Here is a 21198-nt window from a genome sequence, read left to right on the forward strand (position 1 = left end):
ATATATATATATATATTTACACACACAGACACAGACACAGACACACACACACACATACACACATATATATATATATATATATATATATATATATATATATATATATATATATATATATATATATATATATATATATATATATATATATATACACACATTTAATCATACATACACACACACACACACACACACATATAAATATATAAATATATATATATATATATATATATATATATATATATATATATATATATATTTATGTATGAAATACCTAATGCTACAGCAAAACAAATGTAACAAGAAACCAGCAAAATATATTTTTTCCTCGTGCATAGAAGAAACATCCCTAAAATCTACAATATGTTATACCAAGGTGTTAGTAATTTTGTTTGTGTATTTTGTCCATCTTAACTGAAGATCAAAATACTGTTATGAAAATTCTTTATAATTATTTGATTTGAAAATTATGATTTGATGCCTTGCTTATTTTAAACTGTAGAAAAGGACTGCAGCAAACAATAGCCGTAGCCTCCTACATAAATTGTATGGCTTTCCTAATAGTTTTCATGTTTATTTATATTGTGAATGTTATTCATGTTGATTACATATGGTTTTCTAAGAAATAACAAGTATTCATTAATTTGTAGATTTATGAATAACAGAGTTCCGCATAAAGCGATATCATTGCCTTGGCGCTTCTGCAAAGGCCATCTTAACATTTTCATTGATATTCATGTTTTTTTATTTTTTTTTCAATGTGTAATACTGCATTAGTGTGTGTTGTGCCAGCACAATAGAAAACACATATTTTCATACATTTTCATGTATTCATGAATATGCTGTAAATTGATAAGCCCAAATTAACAATGTAAACAAACGACTGCCACATTTTTGTCTCTGACACTTTTGAGACAAATTTTATTCTCAGAAATGTTTGAGACCTTTCATGGATAACGGCCCAGCTGTTTTATCTTGTATCTTACATTTCTGCTCAATGATTGTGTTACCTGCAAAGGTAAGAGGAAAGGAAAATTAATTTAAAATGTGAAGTAAATTGATGGATAAATTGATTCAAGTTGTGATCGAGTCATATATACATTTCAAGGGACTTGATTATTTCTATAAAACAATGATATAATTATTTGATAAAAGTGCTTGAATATTATTGGATATATAACATATTAGCCTCTTTCCACACCCACTCTCTTTTTCTTAACCCACCCCCTCTCTCTCCTCGTCCCCTCTCTTTCTCTCCTTGCCTCCCGTCTTTCTCTTGTCGCTCCCCTCTCTCTTTCTCTTTCCTAACCCCCTTCTCTATCTCTCGCCCCCCTCGTTTTCTCTCTCCTACTCCTTCTCTCTCCTTACCTCCACTCTTTGTCCCTCCCATCTCCCTCTCTCCCGTTTCCTCTCTTACCCTGACGGCATTTCCCGGCCTTCAGGACAGCGCCGTCTGCCCGGACCTCCGTAGCGCACCAGGGGTCCTCCTTGGAGTCATTCCTCGCGGGGTTTTCCTCTGAGTCATTCCACGGGGGTTCTTCGTCCGAATCATTCCTCAGAGGATACTCGTCAGAGTCCTCCTCGGAGTCATTCCTCGCGGGGTCCTCGTCAGAGTCCTCCTTGAAGTCATTCCTCGCGGGGTCTTCCTCCGAGTCATTCCTCGCGGGGTCCTCCTCGGAGTCATTCCTTGCGCAGTCCTTGTACCAACGTCCTTGGTGCCAAAAGGGGAAGACACACAAGTGCCCGTCCGTTGTCCAGCGCTCTGGGTATGCTAAGATGGAGTCACGTTAAATTCAAAAGGCAGGGCAGCGGAGGTAGGATTGTGGAGTTAGATATGGGGGATAGAAGTTATATAAAATGGTTATAATCATTAAGAAAATAAAATGTATTTAGAATCTGTATATAAATTTCAAACAAATAAAAAACTATCTGTGTTACTGTTGCTGTTTACTGTTACAGATGCTTTATTTTTTCTGTTGTTTCTGTTAACATTACTAATTTGTATTTCCAATATTACTACTACTGCATCAACTATTAGTAAGACTACAATGATTTTAGCGTCTATCAACAGTCACTGTTCTTGTTTTAATCACAACTATCATATCGTTATATAGCAACCAGTGATGGAAAGGGAAGACAACTAACAAATAATGATATAAAAATTTGCTTTTCATCATAACTAACGCTCTTACTGACATCAATATTGCCAGCGTTGTTTGTGTAGTTTTTGTGGTAATTATCCTTAATATACCATTGTTATAGAACGAATGTTGCAATTACGTAAACAAAGAATGAGGACAATCATACGACTGAACTCTAATATAAGAAAGAAAACAATATTAGTGAAGTCTTACCTTTGTTCAAAGAAACCGGAGCTTGCGTGGTTGGTTCTGTGGAAAGGAATCACAAGGTATTTATAGCATATAAGGTATATAATAACTGATGTAGCTGTGGTAACTAGGTCCGAAGCATGCCCATCAAAGAATGGGATTGCAACGTTAACAAAATCCGAAGCGTGGCCGTTATATAAGGGGAAGTCAAATTCCAGAATATTTCATCGAACCAAGTGTTAAAAAGTAACCAGTGAACATACAGCAAGAACAAATTCGAATCATGTTCTAATCTGCATAACTCTTCAAAGACAGGCCAGTCTATAGATCAAGATGCGCATCAATAAGAAATTTAACATAAGAATCTATACACATGCTAACTGAGGGTCAGGGGAGGCCTGTCACAGGTTTTACGAGTTTATCTTGATGGTCCCGAAGCTGTCAATGATCTTGAAATTTGAAGTCACCCATGCACATTGAAAAATACATTGGAATATTAAGAAAGTCAAGGAAATCGTCTGAAATAGCCGTCAGAAAAACAACAGGAGTATAGATGATATCTGTGAGTAATGTGACTATCAGGTACAACTTGCCTAAATATCTGAACATGGCTCAAAGAATAGGGTTTCATCCTTCATCAGGACGACGCCCAAAAACACAGTGATCTAAGTAATGCAATTTAATTACTAAATCACTGTAGTACCACCCTTTACGTTCCCCCGATATGGCACCATATGCCTTCTTTTTCCCCCTGAATCAAATCTACTTTTAAGGGCTACTTTTAAGGGCTAGAAGACCGTCCAATGAAAACTGTGAATGGAGCGATGTGCAACTGCAGAGGGGAAGTACCTCCACCCTCCCTCCGCCATCCTGCCCTCTCTACCTTACTCCGCCCTACTCCTCCCAAATCCAATTCCTACCCTCCCTCCGCCTCACCCAAGGCTTTCCCTCCCTCCCTACCCACCAGCCCACCCTCCCTACCCTTCTCCCTCCCTCCCCTACCCTACCACAACCTCACGCTCTTACTCACCGGCGCAGTAATCCGCGACAATGGGTTGAGCGAAGGCGTCGATGCGGGTCACACACCAAGAGCGCCCTTTGCCCTGGCCCTGTTCGCTGCCCCATTCCTCTGACGGCACGCAGGAATAGCGCCACTCCCCGTCGTGCTGGAAGGGGAAAATGCACTTTTCGCCGCTCACTGTGAGCTGCGTCGGGGAGATGCCTGTTGGAGAGGGTACAGGGGGTATGTGGGAGGGGAGGGGGGAACATGAGTAAGTCACAAAAAAAACAACAATGTATTTGACCTGCTTTGGTCATACTTTTATGTATTTCAGAAGATATAATTGAAACCTGCCAATTGCATTTCTTGCAGTAATATATTCGGCCTCATTCATATATTCATTAGACTCGTTGCAATGTACACAGAAAAGGAAAACAAGAAATTACTGAACCAAAAATATCGCTAACATAAAAAAAAATACAAATCATATATACAAGAAAAAAACAACAAAAATAAAACAAATCAAAATACACATGGGAACAGCAAAATTAACCCAAACTTCACCTCCTGGTCCCTCTGGCAGCAAGGGGTGGAAAGACACACCATCTTGGCCTGAAATAGAGATTTCACACTTCAAGCCAGTATCTCCTTTGCTGCGTGGAAATTGCTGTTGCTAAAACTCCCTCCTTTACAAAAACAGGGTCTTCATACTCTCGCAAATAACAAAATATTGAATAATGAGCATGAACTGAGTCATTAATTCATCTAGAGCACTTTAATCAAATAGTTGAACTGATAATGAGTCTTGATCCCTACCCTCTTACATATATAATAATAACATTCAAACATTATGACATCATCAATCCATATAGTTCCTTTTCTTTTCCCCTCCTGCTCCTCCTCTTCCTCCTCCACCATTGCCTCCTCTAACTCCTGCTGCTCCTCTTACTCCACCTCCTCCACCGAATCATCTTGCTTCTCCTCCTCCTCCTCCTCCACTATCTCCTCTTACTCTACCTCCTCCTCGACTACCTCCCCCACTACCTCCTCTTCCACCCCTGTTACCATGGCAACATCCTATGCGCGTCGGCCGTCTGTTGCGATCCACATCCAGGGCGCACCAGGGGATCAGCGAGTCCTCTCTCGTGCAATTGAAATACGTCATTCCTTTGTAGATGAACGGGAACTTGCATTTGCTTGTGTTTACCGCCCTCTCTGTTTTAAAAGCAGGATGAAGCGGTGATTGACAGCAGGGTGAAGTGGTGAGTTGAATTACAAATGATTTCGTAATATTGCCAGTGTTTTTTTTTTTGGTTAATTTCATTATATCATCCTTTCGTTTCACCATTACACAATTACCTGATTATTTTAGTCTACGTATATAGCAATCCCTTCACTCAGTTATCATTATTAACATCCCTTTTTTAAAAACTTAACTTTTTTGAATTACTTTAACAAATCATCTTCATTCACAATTCTAGTGTTACTGTTGTCTTCAAAAATCTGAAAACAAGAGAAGGGAACTCTCACCGTCAGGCACAAACGGCGGAGGGTCAGGCGGAACGGGGCCCACCAACGTGTCTAAAACGTGTTTGCAAAAAGACGTAAGGAAAATAGGAGATTATACAGAAGACATGAAAAATGGCCATGAAGAAAATTAACATACACTGTAATGAATACTAATCCATGAGCAAAAAAGAGAAAGAGAGGGAAAAGAAGGAGAGAGAAGGGAGGAGAGAGAGAGAGAGGGAAAGGAAAGAGAGAGAGGTAAAGAGAGGAGAGAGAGAGAGGGAAAGGGAGGAGAGAGAGAGGGAAAGGGAGAAGGAGAGAGAGGGAAAGGGAGAAGGAGAGAGAGAGAGAGGGAAAGGGAGAAGGAGAGAGGGAAAGGGAGGAGAGAGAGAGAGGGAAAGGGAGAAGGAGAGAGAGAGAGGGAAAGGGAGAAGGAGAGAGAGGGAGAGAGAGGGAGAAGGAGAGAGAGAGAGGGAAAGGGAGAAGGAGAGAGAGAGAGAGATAAAGGGAGAAGGAGAGAAAGAGAGGGAAAGGGAGAGGGAGAGAGAGATAGGGAAAGGGAGAAGGAAAGAGAAAGAGGGAAAGGGAGAAGGAGAGAGAGAGGGGGAAAGGGAGAAGGAGAGAGAGAGAGGTAAAGGGAGAAAGGGAGAGAGAGAGAGAGAGAGAGAGAGAGAGAGAGAGAGAGAGAGAGAGAGAGAGAGAGAGAGAGAGAGAGAGAGAGAGAGAGAAACGAGAAACAGAAAAAATACCCCCCCCTCAAAAAAGTGAAGTGAGAGGGAGAGATACAATCCAACCAAATCGCACTCTGACCTCTGCCCTCATACCCACAAAACTGACCTCTGCAATATCCACTCGACACCGGCTCCCTTCTCTCATTGACCTGCGTCGCACACCACGGGATGCGTCGACCGGCGGTGGTGCAGTTGCTGTAGACGACGCCGCTCCAGGTGAAGGGGAACACACACAACTTGTTGTCGACTGTCACCACGTATTCTGTGAAGGGAAGTTGCTCTCTTAAATGGTCAATTTGTATTTTCTTGACTATTTGGGGGATATCTTATTTTCCCCAATTATTTAAATGAACTTTTATTGATATCTCAGTTATTCATGGATTTTTATTTTTCTCAATTATTTATGGGAAATTTTATTGTTTGCCCAATTATTCAAGGGGAACTTTTAAGGGAACTTTTATTGATATCTTTCAATTATTCATAGATTTTTTGTTTCCTAAATTAATTATGGGAAATTTTAATGGTTTCTCAATTGTTTATGGGAAATTTTAATACTTTCTCAATTGTTTATAGGAAATGTTATAATTTTCTTGGGTGTTTATTGCAAATATCCATGTTGTTTTCCATCTCAACCCTCTACGAGGAACATAATCATATTCTCATTATTTTTTTATGGGAAACAATATTTTTTGCAGTTATTTATAGAAAATAGTATCCTTGTTCTAGTCCATGTATGAATATACATTTATTCACTGGTTAGTATATTTAATTCCATGTGTTGATATCTGGCAGTTAATGCGAGGGTTCACAAGCATAAAGGTTTCCATGTTTACGCATCAAAAGGCTCATGATCTCACCTTGGGGTTCAATGGAAGTCACTTGTGGTGGCTGCTCAATTACAGCTGGAAGGGGATCATATGCTTTGATGAATGGAAAGATGAAAAGATTGAAAGAAAAATTTAAAATAAATACGACCTTCAGAACTTTATGCATATGTAGGCATACACACACACACACACACAATAATTTTCTCTAACCATACCACTTTTGGAAGTAGTCTTATGTTCAAAATATTACCTAAACATAACTTACACAACAATACTTAAAGTTATAACGACACAAATACAAAGAAATTTACACGTTTAGTCAAATGTCCATCACTTACGACTCATTTCTGGACAGCTTATAATCTTCTTGGCATTCATATTCTCGTCTACCGCTGAGGCGCACCATCTGCCGCTCACTGTCTCCCTGTTTATCACTCCTCCTTCTCCCTCCATTTCGATTGTCTCCTCTACCCCTTCTTCGCCAACGCATCCGCTCACGATTTCTCCATCGTGTCGGAAGGGAACACATTCAGTGGCGTTTACTGGTGGCTGTTCACTTGGAGCTGGGGGTAAAGGTATATAGTTTATCACCTAAACACAAAAAGACGAATGCTAAAATTCGGGTTCATATCTAAGACACTCTTTTAAGCTTATAGATTGTCTAATGCTAGCATTTATTCTCAAATATAAACACATGAATATATTTAAATCAGCATACAGTACTGAGATGTGAATTTATAGTATTCACAGGTAAGTGCATTTATATCTGTATGTGTCGAGGAGTGTCACTGATAGTACATGGTCAAAACCACCAATGTCAAGATGATCACACATAAGAGGTTCACATTCTCACCTGGGGATTCACTGGAGGTTACTGAAGGTGGCAGTTCAATTACAGCTGAAAGGGAAAATATGATTTTTAAAAGGATAAGTATCTATGAACAATCAAGATATTCGGAAATGACAAACACCCTCATTTTCTTTTCACTTACCAATGCACACACTCATATAAACATACACATATACGAGGATATATGTATATATATGTATATACTATATATATATATATATATATATATATATATATATATATATATATATATATATATATATATATATATATATATATACATTTCTCTTATTTCTTTATTCCTTTACTTATAGACAATAAATACATGCATAACTTGATGTTTATATGTATGTATATGTATAGACACATATACATATATATATAAATATATATATATATGAAATATCACTTACGAGGCACTGTCGGGCAGGCTATAATTGACACTGCATTCAGATTCTCGTCTACCGCTGAGGCGCACCATCTGCCGCTCACTGTCTCCCTATTTATCACTCCTCCTTCTCCCTCCATTTCGATTGTCTCCTCCACCCCTTCTTCGCCAACGCATCCGCTCACGATTTCTCCATTGTGTCGGAAGGGAACACATTCAGTGGCGTATACTAGTGGCTGTTCACTTGGAGCTGGGGGTAAGGTATATAGTTTATCATCTAAATAAAAAGACGAATGCTAAAATTTGAGTATATATCTAAGCTTATAGCTTAGTGGAAAATGATCGTCTAATACTAGCATTTTTTCTTAAATCCTATAGAATCATTATCATTAAGTTTTATCAGAAAATGTTCAAAGTATTATGAAATGACATTGAGAACAAATATATATGTACATGCAGATATCTAAATCAGCATACAGTACTGGGATATGAATTCATAGTATTTACTGGTAACTGCATTTATGTCCGTGTGTGCCGACAAGTGTCACTGACAGTGCATGGTCAAAACCATCAATGTCAACATGATAGCACATTAGAGGTTCACATTCTCACCTGGGGATTCACTGGAGGTCACTGAAGGTGGCTGTTCAATTACAGCTGAAAGGGAAAATATGATTTTTAAAAAGGAGAAGTATCTAGAAATATCAAGATATTCAGAAATGACAAACATCTTCCTTTTATTCTCACGTACCAATGTAAACACTCCAATATACGTACACACGACTATATATATGCACATATATGTATATACTGTATATACGTAATCATTTATTATTTAATTCCTTTAAATATTTACTTATATGTAGTAAATACATACATAAATAGATATTTCTATATATATACACATGAAATTTCACTTACAAGGCACGGTCGGGCAGGCTATAACTGACACTGCATTCAGATTCTCATCTACCGCTGAGGCGCACCATCTGCCGCTCACTGTCTCCCTGTTTATCACTCCTCCTTCTCCCTCCAATTCGATTGTCTCCTCCACCCCTTCTTCGCCAACGCATCCGCTCACGATTTCCTCTCCGTAGCGGAAGGGAACGCACCCACTACTTTCTGAAGGTGGCTCTTCCGTTTCAGCTGAGACTGGGAAAAGGATTTCATTTTATATTACATAGCGAAAAAAATAAATGTGGTTCTGTATACAATATATTCCTTTTTACATCAAAATGACATGGGAATCATCTACAAATTCAGAGATGTCGCGGGCGAAAGATCTATAGACTACTGTAATGTATACACGGGTTTACGTAATGCTTTCCTACCTTCATACTCAAATGTACTAGTGGTCTCTAGCAGTGGTTCTGTTACGACTGAAAGGGTAAAACGCATTCTAATAAAAAAGGACAAACATATCTGAAACTGGCATTTTTCATCCCTTTAAATCAAACAGAAAAATATCGAGATCGGATATGATCATGAACTTCACAAGCGGTATCATCAAAGTTTTGAAAAAAAAAAAAAAAAAAAAAAAAAAAAAAAAAAAAAAAATAATAATAATAATAATAATAATAAATAAAATAAAATAACGAAGAGCACTGTATGTTTCTTAATTCAAAATGTTATTATAAAGGCACATACACTTCTCTTATTTAACATCATATGAAACCCACACATATATAAATATTATTTCTTTGTTTCCCTTTTTTCCCCTCTACCTCCTGCCACAAATGAGGGAGAAAAGATGAATATTTCTTAATATAACATACAACATACACTCATTCATAAAATTACATAATCAACAACACCTTTAATAACTATTATACTTTCACTTACAAAGAAACATACAAAACAATAATTTACACATTTAGCCACATGTCCGTCACTTACAAGAAATTTCCGGACAGCTCATAGCCTTCATGACATTCATATCCTCGTCCACCTCTGCAGCGCACCACTGGCCGCCCACGCAGCCTCTCATGAGCATCCCTTTGAGGCTGAAGGGAACGCACACGTCGCCTGCGAGTCCAGTGGGGGCAATGAGGAAGGAAAGCCAGAAATGTATATATTATATAATACATATAATATAAACATACATATATGTATGTATATTTTTATATGCATATTTATGTATGTATGTGTGTTTATGTGGTATTGTGTGTATTTATGTGTATGTTTAAATGTATGTTTATATGTGTGCATATGCGTGCGTGTGTGTGTATGACTTGCATTCCAATTAACTTACACAGTATAATGGTTACGGGATTCAGATTCTCGTCTACTTCTGAGGCGCACCATCTGCCTTTCACTGTCCACCAGGTTATCACTCCTCCTTCTCCCTCCGTCTTAATTATCTCCTCCTTCCCTTGCTCGCCCACGCATCCGCTCACGATTTCGTCTCCGTATCGGAAGGGAACGCACAAGCTTTCTGGAGGTGGCGGTTCCGTTTCAGCTGAGGGTAGGAAAAGGATTGCATCTTTTAACAAATAACGAAAGACAACGAGAAATAAAAGTGTGGTTTTAGATTCAACTAGAAGCACTGAGAGAGCGCATACCTCCGTCAAAACTATAAGGTTTATGATGCAATAAAATCACATCTTTCTCAAGTACACTGCTGTCAGCCATAAGAATAACCTTTTTGGCAGGTGTAATAAAGATAATTGAAATAATAATACTTGGCAATTGGGGTACTGATAAAAATCATTTTTAAAAATCCTGGTACCGGATTATGATCATGACATCTACGTTAGGCTACGACACACCTCCGGTAAAAAAATGATAAAAATCTGTTCATAACCTTTCCAGTTATCCTACAAACCAATGAACAAACAAAACCAATGCTACCAAAAAACAACCTCCATGGTAATAAATTCCTTTTCATAACATCAAAGAGCAAGGGAATCGCCTTCAAAATCATAATTGCTTTCGGTGAATGAACTAGAGATTACCGACGTCTACATGGGCTTACGTAATGTTTTCCTACCTTCATACTCAGGCTTTTTCGGTACTGAGCGAGACTCAAATGGATTTATGGGAGTGGTCTCTGGCGGTGGCTCTTCAGTTACGGCTGAAAGGGAAAATATGATTTTTGAAAGACTAAAAAAGTCTCTGAGATATTAAGATATTCGGAAATCAGAATGACCTTCATTTTTGAGTTACATAAAAACATTCACTATATATATATGTATATATATACACATATCAATATATATAACCATTCATAAATAATGCATGCAGGAATGAATGTACGTATGAATATGTAAGTATATATGCATATCAAACATACATGTACACACACACACACACACATATATATATATATATATATATATATATATATATATATATATATATATATATATATATATATATATATATATATACACTAATACATGCATAAATATTTATACATACATATACATACATATATATATATACACATATATATGCTTATACATATATACATATATATAGATATATGTACATATCCATATATATAAATATATGTACATATACATATATACAAATATATATATACATGTGATATACTTACATATACATCTACATATATATATGCATTATTATACATATAAATATATATATAAGCATATATATATATATATATATATATATATATATATATATATATATATAAATATATATATATATATATATATATATATATATATATATATATATATATACATATATATATATATATATATATATATATATATGTATGTATACATATATACTCTAAAACATGCATAAATATTTATACATACATTTACATCCATATATATATAGATATATATAGATATATAAATATATATATATATATATATATATATATATTTTTATATATGTATATATATATATTTATATATATAAATATATATATATACATATATATGCTTATACATATATAAATATATATATATAGATATATGTACACATACATATATATAAATAAATGTACATATACATATGTACAAATATATATATACATGTAATATACTTACATATACATATACATATATATATGCATATATATACGTACAAATATATATATATATATATATATATATATATATATATATATATATATATATATATATATATATATATATATATATATATATATATATATATGTACATATACATAGTCATATATACATACACATATATATACTAATATATATATAAATATACATATATACAAATATATAGATAATAATATATATGCTTATATATATATATACATATAAATATATATACATATAAACATATGTACATATATATACATATTAATATATATACATATATATACATATGAAAAATTCTCTCTATGTCACACATAATTGATATATATGCTTTCATTTATTCATTTCCTATCATATACGAACATCAATAAGGAAGAATTCCAATATTTCACTTACGAAGTATGGTCGGGCAGGCTATAACTGACACTGCATTCAGGTTCTCGTCTACCTCTGAGGCGCACCATCTACCGCTCACCGTCTCCCTGTTTATCACTCCTCCTTCTCCCTCCATTTCGATTGTCTCCTCCACCCCTTCTTCGCCAACACATCCGCTCACGATTTCTCCATCATGTCGGAAGGGAACACATGCAGTGGCGTTCATTGGTGGCTGTTCAGTTGGAGCTGAGGGTAAGGTATACAGTTCATTATCTAAACACAAAAAGACGAATGCTAAAATTCGGGTTCATATCTAAGACACTCTTTTAAGCTTATAGTTCACTGATGGCTGTCCAGTTGGAGCTAAAGGAAATGTGTGAACTCAATTCTCTCAACGTCGTTATAAGGATTTACTCAATGACCGACAGAAATTCGGATTTATATCTAAGACACTCCTATAATTTATGCTGACAAATGCAGAAAAGGTATGAATGATGTCTTTCAAATACAAGAGATGTATTTTATCGGTGTCGAATATATCTCCGTCAGAAATACATGTACTTCTAACCAATATATATTTATTATGAGTTTACGTAGTGCTTTCCTACCTTCATACTCAATCGGTCCTAAGTGTGGCCCTGGGGTCACTAACAGTGGCTGTTCAGTTACGGCTGAAATGGGAAAACGTTTTCTAATAGAATACTTGCACTATTCATACTAATTGGATCAAATAGAAAACAATCCAATATGACTATGAACTTTACAAACCTATTTACACTCACACAACCATAAATCCGTATATACAATATATTGTTATGCAGCTAAAGAAAATAAGTGTATTTAAAGAATTACAACTCATCACTAACAAGGAAAGGTTAGGAATGCTATAATGAATAAGATATTCATATTCCTGTATAGGATTATGAATATCTTTTCAAAACAGTTTTCTGTCTGTAATAGTTCAGTAGAAGCTCAGATCGGGAAATGTATTAAACTGACTAAAAACAATGACAAAAAGGTATTCATATGAAATACACTTATAATAGTCACTGGCTGTTCAGCTACAAAGTATAAAAAAAATATACACTTTAAATAATCAAGACTAATTTGCCTGTGGCTCCACTGCTTATGAGATATTCCAAAATGATAAAAATCGTTCACAACAATCCACGTATACAAACACAACATAACCACAAATATAAATTTTACATCTATATAGACATTTAATTCAGCATATATAAAACAGTAGTGGAATGTGTATTTATAGTATTCACTGGCAAGTGCATTTATGTTCCTGTGTCGATGTGTCAATGACAGTGCCTGTCAAAACCATCAATGTCAACATGATTACACATAAAGAGGTTCACCTAGGGATTCCATAGAAGTTACTGGAGGTGGCTGTTCATGATATAAAGATATTCGGAAATGACAATGACCTTCACTTTCAAGTTACCTATACACATCATCATCAGAAGCTAATGCCGACGGGGGCGTATAACCGCGTCCACCTTTTGGGATCCCTCATGGCAAGCCGCCAGGCAGGGACTCGGCCCATCTCAAGCTCTTCCCGACAGGTTTGATTGATCTGCCCAAGCCACGACCTCCTAGGTCGTCCCACAGGCCTCCTCCACCCAGGGTTGTCTCTTACAGAGACAACCTGATGAGCAGGATCGGCCTGTGGAAAGCGAGCCAGGTGGCCATATAGCCTGACTTGGCGATCCCGGATTGTGCAGGTAACAGGTCCTGCGCCAGTCTCACGGTGCAGCCGTTGGTTAGACATATGGTCCTGCTAACAGTACCCCATGATCCGGCGCAAGGACCTAGTACAAAAGGCATCAAGACGAGACTCCAAGGCACTGGATAATGTCCAGGTTTCACTACCGTAGAGCAAAACTGGCATTATCAGGGCCCTGAAAACCCGTAGCTTGACCTTCTGCACAGGTACCGGCACCTCCAAATACTCTTGTTGAGAGACTTCATGACCCCTGCTGCCAGGCCAATCTGTCTGCTGACTTTCTGGTCTGACAGCCCAGAGTTATGAACTGCACTACCAAGGTATGTAAATCTCTCTGTGACTTCAATGTCCTCGCCGCAAGCGCGTACTGACTGAACAGGTTCTCCTAGCAAGTCGCAAAGTCCTGGATCTTGGTCTTGGTCCAGGAGACCTCTAGACCCAAGGGCTTCGCTTCATTACTAAATGCATCGAGAGCCACCACTAGGGTTTCCAAGGACTCAGATAGAATACCAACATCATCGGCAAAGTCAAGGTCTGTAACCTTAATATTACCAAGTGTTGCTCCACAGTGACTTTGAACAGTAGCTCTGCCTAGTATCCAGTCCATGCAAGTGTTGAAAAGTGTTCTTTCCTGTCAGTTCAGGAGTGAGGCAAGAACACAGCCTTACCTCACTCCTGAACTGACAGGAAAGAAGCTCGACAGGCCCCCACCACACTTTACAGCACTTTCAGTACCAGTATATAGGTTTGCTATTAATTCAATAATTCTTGTTGGAATTCCTCTCAGTCTCGGGATCTCCCAGTGATTCCCAATGCACTGTATCGAACGCCTTCTTGAGGTAGATGTAGGCTGCAAGCAGCCCATGTCCAAACTCACGACGGTGCTCTACAATGACTCGGAGAGCAAGGATGCGGTCTATTGTGGACTTACCAGGAGTGAATCCAGATTGCTCTGACCTCAGATGCCTTAGTAGATGATCTCTGATATGCCTCAGAAATTGGTTGTGACTACCCTCCGGGTTCACTTCAAAACTCCCCAGCGGCCCAATGACCACCCTAGGGTGCTTCATCTGAACAGGCTGAAGGAGAGGGAGTGTGCTTGGAGGTTTGCTGAGACAATCTCTGATTGGTTCACTTGACAATCTGACGGAACCTTGCCTGGTACACTGAGCAGCATGATGCCGCGATGATTGCTGCAGTCCCATCAGTCCCCCTTCCCCTTCCAGAGAGGGATGACCACACCCCTCAACAGGTCAGGGGGAATGGTACCGGACTGCCAGATGGCAGCCAGGACAGCATGTAATCCCTGCACCATAGGTTCACTACCAGCCTCTAACAGTTCAGCTGGGATGCCACAAATACCCACTGCTTTACCACTCTTCAGCTTGGAGATCACCTCCCTAACTTCTGTTAGGGAGGGTGGGTCCTCGCTAATGGGTGGGTCTGGCAGCGGAATCACGGCACTACCCACATCCAAGTTAACTGTTGGAGGGTCAACCTGATAAAACTGCTCAAAGTACTCAGCCCAATGCTCGCGCACCGCGACAGGATCTGAGATAATCTGGCCACCTACTAAATGAACTGCAGTCACCTGGGAAGAGGGCTTGGAATTCAGTTTTCTCAGGGCTTGGTATGCAGGACGAAAGTCAATTACTAAGAAATGGCCTTCGACCTCCTCAGCAAGACTCCTAATAAACTTCCTTATCCCTTCTTAACACAGACGGAGTTCTGCGCACCTGAGAACGGTGCAAATCCCGATCCCCTGCAAGACGAGCCGCACGGTAAGCATCTGTGGATTCCAGCGTCTCCTGAGAGATTAAATTCTGTCTTGATCTCAGGCGTTCTCCAATCGATTCTTGGGCTGCATCAAACGTTTTGCGCTTGAAGGTGTCCTACAGAAGAACAGGGTCTATCAGATTGTCAAGTGAACCGATCAGAGATTGTCTCAGCAAACCTCCTAGCACACTCCCTCTCCTTCAGCCTGTTCAGATGAAACACCCTAGGGTGGTCATTGGGCTGCTGGGGAGTTTTGACGTGAACCCGGAGGGTAGTCACAACCAATCTATGGTCAGTACCACAGAAATCGGCACTCCTATAAACCCTGCAGTTCTGGAGGATCCTCCAACGAATGCTAACGAGAATGTGGTCGATCTCCTTGGCTGCATTACCCGCATGGCTGTACAATGTCCAACGATGTGGGTCTGGGTGCTGGTACCAGGAGCAAAAACCCGGAAAAGGAGGGAATTCTTGCTGCCGGTATCAACTCCCGAACCATGAGGACCGACTGACATCTCATAGCCAGCTCGATCACAGCCAGATACCGCATTGAAGTCACCCAGAACAATACGAATATCTCGCCGGGGACAACTGTCTGCCACAGACACATGTTTGGTGTAGAACATCTCTTTCACGTCAAGTTTACAAACATTGGTAGGAGCGTACACAGCAATAAGAGACATGAAGCCAAAAGACAGCTTCAGTCTCACTACCATTATATGCTCACCGAGGGCCGGAGCCTACCAGAGACAGCTATGGCTACTCTCTGAAGATGGTGACTGATCATCCTGATGCAGAGAGCGGACGTTCCAAGCCCCCCACCCTGACTTCCCGCCTGAGGTTAACCCTCGGGCAGTCGCTCCAGGTGGACGCCACCTCTGCCACCCCCGCCGACGCTGCCCCACCTAAAAGGCGGCAGGCTGCGGAACCCATCATCCACCTGTGGGGTTCCTTAGGGCTTCATATCGGGCTGGCGGCTACCAGAATGCAGGCGGGACAAGGAGCTCCCACTCCAATCCCGCGCCCCAGCAGCCACCTTCCCAATGGGGCCCGCAGCCCACCTCTCTTGCTGGGTAGGAGGGACGTTTTCCCTCCCCCCAGCATTACCGTTTATAGCAAGCACTGCCAGTGGGGTATTCTCTGGGGGGAGGAGGACTGGCAAGGCCCACCTCCCCCGAGCCTCCCATTGACCCCAGGGGGCTTAGGGGCAGGAGTTAGTACAGGGCCAGATGGTGTCCACATGCCGGTGGGCCATGACCCTGTACCTCTGGGGCCTCCTGCTGCTCCGAGATCCCCTACAATTCAGCCTGGGACTGCAAGGTGCCAGTTTCCATAGGTGGCCACGAGGAGGCACTGCAGAAGTCTTGATGATGGAGAGGCTATGCACTGGCAAGGGAGACTTACGCAGGGCTGCTCCCTTTTTCGCACAAGCCTAGCCAGTGGTGGCAGCTGCAAGCGAGAAGGCATGCAAGCGCTTGACACTATCTAGGCTACCACATTGCTTCACACCACCCTGCACATGAAGTAGGGTGGTGTATATGTATACTCTTGTGTATACATATATACACATATATATACATTTTTATCTAGTTACATACCAATTCATAAATAATGCATGCATGAATGAATGAATGTATGCATATTTATGTTTATATCCATATCAAATATATATGAACACACACAATTACATATACCTATATAAATATATAAATATACATACATATGAAAAATAATAGATATTTCACTTACGAGGCATGGTCGGGCAGGCTATAACTGACACTGCATTCAGATTCTCGTCTACCGCTGAGGCGCACCATCTACCGCTCACTGTCTCCCTGTTTATCACTCCTCCTTCTCCCTCCATTTCGATTGTCTCCTCCACCCCTTCTTTGCCAACACATCCACTCACGATTTCTCCATCGTGTCGGAAGGGAACACATGCTGTGGCGTTCACTGGTGGCTGTTCACTTGGAGCTGAGGGTAAGGTATACAGTTCATTATCTAAACACAAAAGGACAAATGCTTAAATTCGGGTTCATATCTAACTCTTTTAAGCTTATAGCTTATAGGAAAACGATTATGCTTAATAATAGCATTTTTTATCAAATGCTATGGAATGTTTATCATAAAGTTTTATCAGAAAATGTTCAAAGTATTATGAAATGACATTGACAACAAATATATATATATACACATGAATATAATAAATATACGAGTATATATATATATATATATATATATATATATATATATATATATATATATATATATATATATATATATATATATATATATATATGTACATGTAGATATCTAAATCAGCATACAGGACTGGGATATTAATTTATAGTATTCACTGGTAACTGCATTTCTGTCCATGTGTGTCGATAAGTGTCACTGACAGTGTATGGTCAAAACCACAAATGTCAACATGATCACACATAAGAGGTTCACATTCTCACCTGGGGATTCACTGGAACTTATTGAAGGTAACACTCCTTTTAGTTTATAGCTTATCGGAAAACGATTATGCTTAATAATAGCATTTTCTCTCAAATCCTATAGAATCCTTATCATTCAGTTTTATCAGAAAAATTTCAAAGTATTATGAAATGACGTTGAGAACAAATATATATATATACACATGAATATAATAAATATACACATATACGAGTATATATATATATATATATATATATATATATATATATATATATATATATATATATATATATATATGCACAAACACGTAGTTTACATTTTCATCATTCGTGACTATATCACTCCAATGTTCAAAATAAACTATTTGTTTACTAAATCAAAATTCACAAACTTATTGTTGGCAGTCTTCTCTGTTTACACATGTTTATTTGATAAACAAACATGACAACTGTTATCTCTAAACCTACTACTCTAGGAAGTAGGATCATGTTACAGAAACTGCACAATCAACAATTTAAATAACAATTATACATTAACTTATAAAGACAAATATAAAGCAATGAACTTTGCATTTTGTCAATTTTCCGTCACTTACGAGCCATTTCCGGACACATTATAATCTTCCTGGCATTCAAATTCTCGTCCACTTCGGAGACGCACCATCTGTGGCTCTGGGTCAACTTAAACTTCGCTCCTCCCTCTCCCACCAACTCAAATGTCTCCACCTTCCCTTCCTCACCAAGGCATCCGCTCACGATTTCCTCTCCGTAGCGGAAGGGAACGCACCCACTACTTTCTGAAGGTGGCTCTTCCGTTTCAGCTGAGGCTGGGAAAAGGATTTCATTTTATATTACATAGCGAAAAAAATAAATGTGTATTTGTATTCAATATATTCCTTTTTACATCAAAATGACATGGGAATCATCTTCAAATTCAGAGATGTCGCGGCCGAAAGATCTAGAGACTACTGTAAAGTATACACGGGTTTACGTAATGCTTTCCTACCTTCATACTCATATGTACTAGTGGTCTCTAGCGGTGATTCTGTTACATCTGAAAGGGTAAAACGCATTCTAATAAAAAAGGACAAACATATCTGAAACTGGCATTTTTCATACCTTTAAATCAAACAGAAAAATATCGAGAAGGTCGGATATGATCATGAACACAAGCGGTATCATCAAAGTTTTGAAAAAAAAAAAAATAAATAAATAAATAAATATATAAATAAAATAAAATAAAGAGCACTGTATGTTTCTTAATTCAAAATGCTATTAGAAAGGCACATACACTTCTCTTATTTAACGTTATATGAAACCCACACATATATAGATATTATTTCCTTGTTTCCCTTTTTTCCCTCTACCTCCTGCCACAACTAAGGGAGAAAAGACAAACATTTGTTGATATAACATAAAACATACACTCATTTATAAAATTACGTAATCAACACCTACCGATTCATAAATAATGCATGCATGAATGAATGAATGTATGCATATGTATGTTTATATCTATATCAAATATATATGAACACACAATTACATATACATATAAACATATACATACATATGAAAAATAATAGATATTTCACTTACGAGGCATGGTCGGGCAGGCTATAACTGACACTGCATTCAGATTCTCGTCTACCGCTGAGGCGCACCATCTACCGCTCACTGTCTCCCTGTTTATCACTCCTCCTTCTCCCTCCATTTCGATTGTCTCCTCCACCCCTTCTTTGCCAACACATCCACTCACGATTTCTCCATCGTGTCGGAAGGGAACACATGCTGTGGCGTTCACTGGTGGCTGTTCACTTGGAGCTGAGGGTAAGGTATACAGTTCATTATCTAAACACAAAAGGACAAATGCTTAAATTCGGGTTCATATCTAACACTTTTAAGCTTATAGCTTATAGGAAAACGATTGTCTAATACTGGCATTTTCTATCATAAAGTTTTATCAGAAAATGTTCAAAGTATTATGAAATGACATTGACAACAAATATATATATACACATGAATATATATATATCAGCATACAGTACTGGGAAGTGAATTTATAGTATTCACAGGTAAGTGCATTTATGTCACTGATAGTACATGGTCAAAACCTCCAATGTCAACATCATTACACATAAGAGGTTTACATTCTCACCTGGGGATTCGCTGGAAGTTACTGAAGGTGGCAGTTCAATTACAGCTGAAAGGGAAAATATGATTTTTAAAAAGGATAAGTATCTATGAAGTATCAAGATATTCGGAAATGACAAAGACCTTCATTTTCCTCTCACGAAAAATGCACACATTCAAATAAATAGACATACATTCAAGTATATATGCATATATATGTATATACTATATATATATACACATTTCTCTTATTCCTTTATTCATTTACTTATAGAAAATAAACGAGTACATAAATAGATGTTTATATGTATATGTATAGGCCCATATACATATATATATATATATATATATATATATATATATATATATATATATATATATATATATATATATATATATTTATATATATATGTATATATATATATATATATATATATATATATATATATATATATATATATATATATATATATATATATATATATATATATATATATATATATATGAAATCTCACTTACGAGGCATGGTCGGGCAGGCTATAATTGAGACTGCATTCAGATTCTCATCTACCGCTGAGGCACACCATCTGCCGCTCACTGTCTCCCTGTTTATCATTCCTCCTTCTCCCTCCATTTCGATTGTCTCCTCCATCCCTTCTTCGCCAACGCATCCACTCACAATTTCTCCATCGTGTCGGAAGGGAACACATGCTGTGGCGTTCACTGGTGGCTGTTCACTTGGAGCTGAGGGTAAGGTATAGTTTATTATCTAAACACAAAAGGACAAATGCTTAAATTTGGGTTAATATCTAACTCTTTTAACCCATTCGTCCCGTGTGTCACATATATGAGACACCGGGAAAAATAAATAATGTCAGGCTGACCGCCAGTGCGATGCTGTCTCGGGGCTGCGCTCCGAGGCAGAAGCGGCGCGCGGCCGGGCAGGCGGACAGACTCCGGGGAAGCTCCGCCCGCCGATTTTGTAGCCGCCCGGATTTTTAAAATTTTGGCTACAAAATGTACCCGGCGTGACTGGGTTAAGCTTATAGCTTATAGG

At 38.3% G+C, this 21198-nt stretch overlaps 2 protein-coding genes across 2 annotated transcripts in view; both read right to left on the reverse strand.

Annotated features, from left to right (window-relative positions):
• Window positions 1–554: 554 nt before the first annotated feature.
• Window positions 555–18497, reverse strand: LOC113802050 (uncharacterized). Its single transcript, XM_070122291.1, has 23 exons — window positions 18451–18497; window positions 17970–18079; window positions 17317–17541; window positions 12665–12727; window positions 12078–12302; window positions 10622–10705; window positions 9884–10090; window positions 9529–9657; window positions 8964–9011; window positions 8554–8784; window positions 8245–8289; window positions 7658–7882; window positions 7248–7292; window positions 6733–6957; window positions 6425–6469; window positions 5674–5829; window positions 4858–4908; window positions 4393–4542; window positions 3892–3939; window positions 3358–3549; window positions 2352–2387; window positions 1415–1768; window positions 555–1007 (listed from the first exon to the last, which is right to left on the reverse strand). The coding sequence occupies exons 1-23, from the start codon at window positions 18495–18497 to the stop codon at window positions 925–927; spliced, it is 3024 nt and encodes a 1007-aa protein (XP_069978392.1). The 3' UTR covers window positions 555–924.
• A 99-nt stretch (window positions 18498–18596) lies between these two features.
• The window catches only part of LOC113829209 (uncharacterized), a 103381-nt gene continuing 100779 nt past the window's right edge, over window positions 18597–21198 (reverse strand). The window contains exons 102-106 of the mRNA XM_070122292.1: window positions 20661–20885; window positions 20167–20211; window positions 19608–19832; window positions 19015–19062; window positions 18597–18835 (exon numbers count right to left, since the gene is read on the reverse strand). Of these exons, the coding sequence (XP_069978393.1) occupies window positions 18597–18835; window positions 19015–19062; window positions 19608–19832; window positions 20167–20211; window positions 20661–20885 (782 nt within the window). The remainder of the gene's footprint in view (window positions 18836–19014; window positions 19063–19607; window positions 19833–20166; window positions 20212–20660; window positions 20886–21198) is intronic.

Source organism: Penaeus vannamei, chromosome 5 (assembly GCF_042767895.1).
Source record: "Penaeus vannamei isolate JL-2024 chromosome 5, ASM4276789v1, whole genome shotgun sequence".
Classification (NCBI taxonomy): Eukaryota; Metazoa; Arthropoda; class Malacostraca; order Decapoda; family Penaeidae; genus Penaeus; species Penaeus vannamei.